Source organism: Entelurus aequoreus, linkage group LG16 (genome assembly GCF_033978785.1).
Source record: "Entelurus aequoreus isolate RoL-2023_Sb linkage group LG16, RoL_Eaeq_v1.1, whole genome shotgun sequence".
NCBI classification, from domain to species: domain Eukaryota; kingdom Metazoa; phylum Chordata; class Actinopteri; order Syngnathiformes; family Syngnathidae; genus Entelurus; species Entelurus aequoreus.
In genome coordinates, this window is record NC_084746.1 from 37,960,404 (window position 1) to 37,970,283 (window position 9,880).

At 33.7% G+C, this 9,880-nt stretch overlaps 1 protein-coding gene across 2 annotated transcripts in view; it reads left to right on the top strand.

The window, feature by feature from the left end:
- The first annotated feature begins 6,156 nt into the window (after positions 1-6,156).
- Positions 6,157-9,880, top strand: part of pax3a (paired box 3a) — a 61,274-nt gene continuing 57,550 nt past the window's right edge. For both annotated transcript variants that reach the window (XM_062023552.1, XM_062023553.1), the window contains exons 1-4: positions 6,157-6,464; positions 6,645-6,880; positions 7,749-7,878; positions 8,047-8,190. In XM_062023552.1, the coding sequence (XP_061879536.1) occupies positions 6,380-6,464; positions 6,645-6,880; positions 7,749-7,878; positions 8,047-8,190 (595 nt within the window). In that variant the 5' untranslated portion in view covers positions 6,157-6,379. The remainder of the gene's footprint in view (positions 6,465-6,644; positions 6,881-7,748; positions 7,879-8,046; positions 8,191-9,880) is intronic.

Sequence of the window (9,880 nt, forward strand, 5' to 3'; positions counted from 1 at the left end):
TATACTTTTTTAACAATCAACATTTATTAACACATTTGGACACACAAAGAAGTTGCAGTACCAATTACCAGGTGTATCACCAGGTATGTGGGAATTAGTTTAAGATGAGTTTATTTCAAAGGGGACAATGCAATTTCATAAAACACATGACTACACATGGTTAAAAAAGCCAAAATTAGCCAGAAGACTAGTTTTCATCTGTAGTCCCCTGGCCATGATGTAAAAAAGGCAGTAAAAATGGTATCGTATCGATTCAAATTTGAAATGAACCCACCCCTACACAGGTCGTCGGCAATTTTGGTTTTCAGGTCCGATTTTGGCCGAAATGTATTCATTTTTATTTTTTTGCTCAATATTCCAGTGTGTTTTTTTTCTTCAGAATTTGTAAAGGGCCAATAAAAACAAAGCTGTGTGCTGCACTTTGGACACCCCTTGTGGACATTAATTGTCACACTATCACTGTCATACTACTTTATTTACACATTTGATAGGGCTGAAAAAAATACTACATTTTATTACAATACCTGTACTTTGTGTCAAATACTCATCTGAATAAATATGAGTATAAATATGCTTGTTAACTGTTCCACTCAGGACCTAAACCAGACCTGGGCAAGATACGACCCGCGGGCCACATGCGGCCCATTAAGATTACATAATTTTTTTAGACCTTTAACATCAAAACTGTATTTGCCATTATGATGTGCAGTGATGTTTTTAAATGACCGTAAGTCTTGAACTATACAAAGTATTTCATTGGTTGACATCTGCACTTTTGAGTGTTATATGAGTTATTACGGTAATCTACGTCACAGCAGCTCAGACCAGGAACAAAGCAGAGTGGGCGGGGTCTGTTTTCAGAGCAGCCAGCCCAGAACGCATGTGTCAGGAACAGATGCGGAAGCACATTTTTACAACAAATGTGTGCATAAAAGTGATAATATATCATATTGTAGATGTTTATTACACTTTGCATTCATATTTTGCTGTTTGTTACATTTTTTTTAGTGTTTTGCTTGATTGTAAAATATGTCTATGGAGGAGCAATGAACATATGTTGTTAATATTCAGTGTTTTATTGATCATAGCTAATATTGTAAATCCCACTTTCTTTATTTTCATGTACATTTTGGGTGTCCCATTCAGTAAAAAACTGTAAAATTCCATTCCTTTTTTTTTTGAGGTGGTTTGTCATAACTTTTGTAGAACATTGTGACTTTTGGTATTAGTGTTCCTGAAAAAAAGGGACCCACACAGCAGATTTTTACAGCTAAATGTGTATATATCATTTGTACACACATTGCCCCCCCCCCAGACAATTTTTTTCACTCAATGTGGCCCCCGAGTCAAAATATTTGCCCAGCTCTGACCTAAACACTATAACGTGATGAGAAACGATCCATTTGATTTGCAACCGACAAAATCGAGCTCTTGTACAAACCCCGTTTCCATATGAGTTGGGAAATTGTGTTAGATGTAAATATAAACGGAATACAATGATTTGCAAATCATTTTCAACCCATATTCAGTTGAATATGCTACAAAGACAACATATTTGATGTTCAAACTGATAAACTTTTTTTTTTTTTTCCAAATAATCATTAACTTTAGAATTTGATGCCAGCAACATGTGACAAAGAAGTTGGGAAAGGTGGCAATAAATACTGATAAAGTTGAGGAATGCTCATCAAACACTTATTTGGAACATCCCACAGGTGAACAGGCAAATTGGGAACAGGTGTGTGCCATGATTGGGTATAAAAGTAGATTCCATGAAATGCTCAGTCATTCACAAACAAGGATGGGGCGAGGGTCACCACTTTGTCAACAAATACGTGAGCAAATTGTTGAACAGTTTAAGAAAAACCTTTCTCAACCAGCTATTGCAAGGAATTTAGGGATTTCACCATCTACGGTCCGTAATATCATCAAAGGGTTCAGAGAATCTGGAGAAATCACTGCACGTAAGCAGCTAAGCCCGTGACCTTCGATCCCTCAGGCTGTACTGCATCAACAAGCGACATCAGTGTGTAAATGATATCACCACATGGGCTCAGGAACACTTCAGAAACCCACTTTCAGTAACTACAGTTGGTTGCTACATCTGTAAGTGCAAGTTAAAACTCTCCTATGCAAGGTGAAAACCGTTTATCAACAACACCCAGAAACGCCGTCGGCTTCGCTGGACCTGAGCTCATCTAAGATGGACTGATACAAAGTGGAAAAGTGTTCTGTGGTCTGACGAGTCCACATTTCAAATTGTTTTTGGAAGCTGTGGACGTCGTGTCCTCCGGACCAAAGAGGAAAAGAACCATCCGGATTGTTATGGGCGCAAAGTTGAAAAGCCAGCATCTGTGATGGTATGGGGGTGTATTAGTGCCCAAGACATGGGTAACTTACACATCTGTGAAGGCGCCAATAATGCTGAAAGTTACATACAGGTTTTGGAATGTCGCCATCCAAGCAACGTTATCATGGACGCCCCTGCTTATTTTAACATAACAAGACAATGCCAAGCCACGTGTTACATCAACGTGGCTTCATAGTAAAAGAGTGTGGGTACTAGACTGGCCTGCCTGTAGTCCAGACCTGTCTCCCATTGAAAATGTGTGGCGCATTATGAAGCCTAAAATACCACAACGGAGACCCCGGACTGTTGAACAACTTAAGCTGTACATCAAGCAAGAATGGGAAAGAATTTCACCTGAGAAGCTTAAAAATGTGTCTCCTCAGTTCCCAAACGTTTACTGAGTGTTGTTAAAAGGAAAGGCCATGTAAAACAGTGGTGAACATGCCCTTTCCCAACTACTTTGGCACAAGTTGCAGCCATGAAATTCTAAGTTAATTATTATTTGCAAAAAAAAATAAAGTTTATGAGTTTGAACATCAAATATGTTGTCTTTGTAGTGCATTCAATTGAATATGGGTTGAAAAGGATTTGCAAATCATTGTATTCCATTTATATTTACATCTAACACAATTTCCCAACTCATATGGAAACGAGGTTTGTACCATTAAAGACCGAAACGGGGCCTAAAAGAAAACACTGGAGTGTTGCCGAAGGGCGGAAAAAGAAAACAGTCTTTTAGTAGCAGTCTGTGTCGTTTGCTGGATGACAAACAAAACAAAAAAAGTGTAATTGTGAGTATTTGAGCAACAAGCAGGCCTCCTCATGTTGCCAACATCCACACTTTGTAGGAGACTGCATGAACTAACTTTGTCTTGGAGGGACAACAAGTGACACTTATTGTAAAGTCAGCACTAAACAGGCTCCTTCTTCTTCCTGGTCAGTGAAGGCAACACTGTGCCTTTTCGGGGACATTTTCGACTTCCTTTTTAATGCATTTTGTCCGCCGCCACAGTACATTTCTGACCCGGCCTGCCTCACTAATTGATTCGACACGCTGGATCCGATGTCCTTTTCATGATAGTCAAACTTTACTATGACTTTTATGGACATATAATGTTTCCACATGTTCTCAGTCCTCTTTTAGCTTTGTGGGAACATGCCATGTATAGACTCCATGTATGAGATGTATAAGAAATGAACATTAAAGGTGATATTATGAGTGATATATAACTTTTTATCAATGCGCTGGTTTGTCCTGTGGAGGTCACGACCTGCAGCCTTTTTTTTTTTTGACATGTTGACCACTCAGAAGTCTATTGTCTTATTCCTAAGGGGCCCCCCCAAAAAATGTATCGGTCTGTTAAACACGCCTAATTATCATAATTATCACAACCGACAAAGTCAAATGATCCCTCATGTGATTCATGTGTTCATAATCGAGCATTTGCACGGATGTGTTACACTGCCGTGTGTCCGCACCACGTGTTGTTTCTGCAACTATCGCGATGCCACTTTGGGAGAAGTTGTGATGTGGTTAAAAAAAAGTCATCAATCCGCAGCACATTTGTTAGTGCGTTCGTTTCCACGTCACATTTCCATCTGAGACTTTTGCGCGTTTTAAAGGGAACAACATGAAGGTGTTTTTCTGCCTTGCAACATATTGAAGTTAAGGCCCAGACAATTAATATGCGATGCAACTTGTAAAAAAAAAAAAAAAAAGAAAAAAAAAGCATGTAATATTTTGTATTTTGAAATACGCCATACAAAAAAAAATCATGAATCAAAACAATAAAACAATTTAAAATCATGCACATCTTTTTTGAAGTGACATGATTTATTATTTTATCGTTTTTATGCACGATTTAACACGTACGAAAAAACACAATGTAGTTAATATTATCATTATATGACAATAATGCCTTGAATTTCAGGAATTCATTAAATCAGTCCAAAAATGGCAACAGTGCATTTTTTATTTGGAGAAACGGCTTCAATGTCAACGAAAAAATATATATTTTTGTTCGATTTTTTTTTCCCTCTTAAGAACATAAAATTAATGCAATAAAATATAAATTTCAAAACATATTTTTTAGATGTTGCAGATACAAACCAAAAATACAAAACTATTATGTAAACGTTATTATTATTATTATTATTATTATTATTATTATTATTATTATTATTATTATTATTATTATTATTATTATATGCCTGATTGATTTTACTTTCAGGATTGAATTATAACAGTTAGTCGATTTTTTTTTAAAAAGTGCAAGAATTATTTAATTGGACTGGATAATCAACTTTTATTTCAGATAAATAATTTTCCTTATGAAAGTATAAATATACACTAAAAATATGTATTTGTAAACATGTTTTAAAATTTTGCAGATATTATGATAAGCGAAAGAGACGTAATTATAGGGGGGTGGGGAATACTAAAAGAAATACAGAATTTTTTTTACAACTCATATAATCAAAAAATATTCAAAGCTGGTATGCAGTCATGCATATAATTTAATATTTTTTCCTAATTTAGTTATCTATTGAATGTTTTAATCCACTTCATGGAATTTTTTAAAAAGTGCAATAATTATTTAATTGGACTGGATAATGAACTTTTATTTCAAATAAATAGGTTTCCTTCCGAAAGTATAAATATCCACAAACATTTTATATTTGTAAACATGTTTTAACATTTTGCAGCTCTTATGATAATCTAAAGAGAAAAAAATAAATACAGAAATATTATTTTCAAGTCATATAATCAAAACATATTAAAAGCTGATATGCAGTCATGCATATTATGTTTTTTTCTCCAAATTAATTGTCTATTGAATACTTTGATCCACTTTATGGACCCCTTCAGGGAATCTCCTGAGTTTAAAGTCAGTCGATGTTTTAAAAAAAGTGCAATAATTATTTAATTGGACTGAATAATCAACTTTTGTTTCAAATAAAAAAAATTCCTCCTGAAAGTATAAATATCCACTAAAATAATTATTTGTAAACACGTTTTAAAATGTTGCAGATTTTATGGTAATCTATAGAGAAAAAAATAAATACATAAATATTATTTACAAGTCATATAATCAAAACATATTCAAAGCTGATATGCATATAATTTAATATAATTATGTTTTTTTCCCCCAAATTAATTATCTATTGAATATGTTTATGCACTTTATGGACCTCTTTAAGGAAACTCCTGAGTTTAAAGTCGGTTGAAAGTTAAAAAAAAAGTGCAATAATTATTTAATTGGACTGAATAATCAACTTTTATTTCAAATAAATAATTTTCCTTCTGAAAGTATAAATATCCACTAAAAATAAATATTTGTAAACATGTTTTAATATTTTGCAGATCTTAGAAATAAAATAATACAGAACTATTATTTACAGGTCATATCAATCAAAACATATGATTTAATATAATTATGTTGTTTTTTTCCCTAATGAGTTATCTATTGAATATTTGAATGCACTTTATGGACCCCTTCAGGGAAACTCCTGAGTTTAAAGACAACGTGTCGTCTGTCCCGTGCCTTACAAGACAACAATCAGGTAAAAGCTCACCTGCGTAATGACATGTTTTTACGTCGCTTGTGACACCTTCAGCCAGATGACCCTCGTGAGCTCCATCTCTGCTCCAATCAGATCGCTCCTACAGCCCGCGGACGTCCGGAGCCTTCAGCCAATCAGCGAGCTGGGCTGCGAGTCAGAGGGGGACAACTACACCGCAGATAAAAATGTGGGACTATCCTCCATCCTCCCAAAACATCATCTCTATCCTCCCAGGACGGCGAGAGATCTGCACTTTGACCCGAACTCCAGCAGAACCGGACTGAAACGTTCGAGGGTTTTTTTTAAACATCATTCGGTTCTCTTTGGTGCGCCGACAAACCTGTTGCGCACGAGAAGTGGCGCGTTTTTTTTAAAAACCCAAAATACTTTTTTAAGGATTAAAAACACAAGACAAGCACTTTGGAACGAACTTTTAGTTGCGTGCCTGACAGACAGTCAGGAGGGATGACAGCTCTGGCAGGAGGTCTAACGAGGATGATGAGACCAAGTCCACACCAGAACTACCCACGGGGAGCCTACTCTCTGGAGGGTACGACACATTTATTTCACCAACCTTAAAATGTGGATTTTAGTTTTTTAAAAAAATATTATTTCCATATTTTTCTTAATGAACAATGACATTTCCCCTCACATAAATGCGTAAAAGTTGCAATAATATTACTTGGTTGCTTATTTGACCGACTCAATTGCCCTTGCCTCCCCCGTCCAGTGTCCACCCCCCTGGGCCAGGGTCGTGTCAACCAGCTCGGCGGGGTCTTCATCAACGGCCGGCCTCTGCCCAACCACATCCGCCACAAGATCGTGGAGATGGCCCACCACGGGGTGCGGCCCTGTGTCATCTCCCGCCAGCTCAGGGTCTCTCACGGCTGCGTGTCCAAGATCCTGTGCCGGTACCAGGAGACCGGATCCATACGGCCTGGAGCCATCGGAGGCAGCAAGCCAAAGGTAGGGAAATATATATATATATATAAATAATATAATATGATATATTGTATAATATAACTTAGTGTTTGCCACTTGCCTGTATAAAAAGTGCTATATAAATAGAGTTTGATTTGATACAATTATATACAATTATATATGTATATATATATATATATATATATATATATATATATATATATATATATATATATATATATATATATATATATATATATATATATATATATATATATATATATATATATATATATATATATATATATATATATATATATATATATATATATATATATCTACCCCAAAAGGGACAGGCGGTAGAAAATGGATGGATGTATATATATATGTGTGTATAAATGTGCATATATGTATATGTGTGTATATATATATATATATATATATATATATATATATATATATATATATATATATATATATACATATATATTTATATATATATACATATATACACACAAATATATATGTGTGTATGTGTAAATATATGTATATATATACATATATATACATATACACATATATATACATATATATGTGTATATATACATATATACACATATACACATGTATATATTTGTGCATATATATATATATATATATATATATATATATATATATATATATATATATATATATATATATATATATATATATATATATATATATATATATATATATATATATATATATATATATATATATATATATATATATATATATATATATATATATATATATTTCTATGTTTTTAAGCAGGAAAACTTTATTTTAACATTATTTCACATTAAAATGTTGATATTAATTATTAGTAATATTATCACGTCGATGTTTTATCATTTGTTTCTCGTTGTAGCAAAGTGCAACTCCGGAATTGGACAAGAAGATTGAAGAGTACAAGAGGGAAAATCCAGGAATGTTCAGCTGGGAAATTCGAGACAAGTTATTAAAAGATGGCATCTGTGACAGAAACAGTGTTCCTTCAGGTATGTATATATATATATATATATGTATATATTTTTTTCTCAGTTATTTTTTATTTTTTGTGTTAAAATTGTAACAATAACCTGCTATAGAGAATGTTTCTGCAACTTTCTGTGAAATGTTTAATAATCGTTGTATTTTTTAAAAAAATTTTTACCTTATGAATGAAGTGAGCGCCATCAGCCGCATCATGAGGTCCAAATTCGGCGGTGTGGTTGACGACGAGGAGGATAGTGACGATGTGGTGAAGAGGGAGATGGAGGAAAACGAACCCAGGACCAAACACAGCATCGACGGCATCCTGGGAGACCGATGTAAGTCGGATTCAATTGTCGTTGCGATGAAAATAATCATTATTTATGCAAACCAAATTGCACAGTCAAACGTTTCTTGACTTCCACAAAGGACCACTTGAGGATGAACTTCAACGGGCCTTGGTTTGAGGCCCCGATCATACAACAACGGCGTGTATACATAAAGATGCCTTTCAAAGGGCGCCAATGAATTATTCATTTTCCACCTCCTCCCCTCCAAAAAGGACATGCGCGTACAGTGTGAGCCACTTGGCACCTGTTGATTTAAGACCTGTTGGAGGGTTCTCCCTGCAAAAGGAAATGGGCTGTGTAGTTAATGATTGATGGCCATAACTCTCTTGTGACGCGCATTTACGCACGGATTTTTACGCACAGCGTTTTTGTAAGACACGGAATTTGCACTAGATTTTGCAGAATTTAAATAGTATTTGGCGCTTTTGTCAAGCTTCTCGCCACGAAATTAAAACTCCAACCTTTTCTTTTTCTTCACTTTCATCTTCCAGTAGGTGTACCGCCCACCCCACCCCCCACCCCCCACCCGCTCCTCCTTCCCGCCTCAGGCGCCCACATTTACGCACTAAACCTGCAGGCGCTTCCCATCATCTCCTCATTCAAAATTAAGATTACAATTTGCAAATGACTTGCACCATATTGGGTCCTCGATAAAATACGTTTATTATATGTTGTTATATTAAAACAACAATAAATCATGTTAATTACGCACAACATAAGTGGTACGATATTTGTTGTTCATCAAAGATTGTAATATTTTGGAGACTACATCTCTTTCCGTTTTATATTTTGTAATGTGCAAAGATGAAAAAAAAAAATCAACAAAGATGTAAAAAAAACAAAATAAATACAATTAAGTTCCACAGGACATATTTAGATTTTTTTTAAAAAAACGAAACAAATATTAGACTTGGTAGATGATGAGGGTTTTTAAGGTTGTGAAATTAAAAACAAATAAAATTAATATTCCAAAGGTGCAAACATTATAAAACATTCAGTAAAAATATAATAGGAAAACAAACAAAAAATTAATACATGTCTAAATGAATTAATACACATATAAAGTTGCTTTATATATATATATATATATATATATATATATATATATATATATATATATATATATATATATATATATATATAAATATGTATATATATATATATATATATATATATATATATATATATATATATATATATATATATATATATATATATATATATATATATTTATATATATATGACAAAGAGGCCTAAGAGGCCTAAACATACATTTACACGCACGCACGCACGCACGCACACTCACACCCAAACACACACACACACACACACACACGCACACACACACACACGCACACACACACACGCACACACGCAAGCAACATACACACACACACACATATATATATATATATATATATATATATATATATATATATATATATATATATATATATATATATATATATATATATATATATATATATATATATATATATATATATATATGTGTATTATATATATATTGTAGCTGAGATAGGCTCCAGCGCCCCCCACGACCCCAAAGGGAATAAGCGGTAGAAATGGTTGGATGGATGTATCTATAAAATATTTATATATATGTATATATAGTATGTGTATACATATATACATATATATATATATATATATATATATA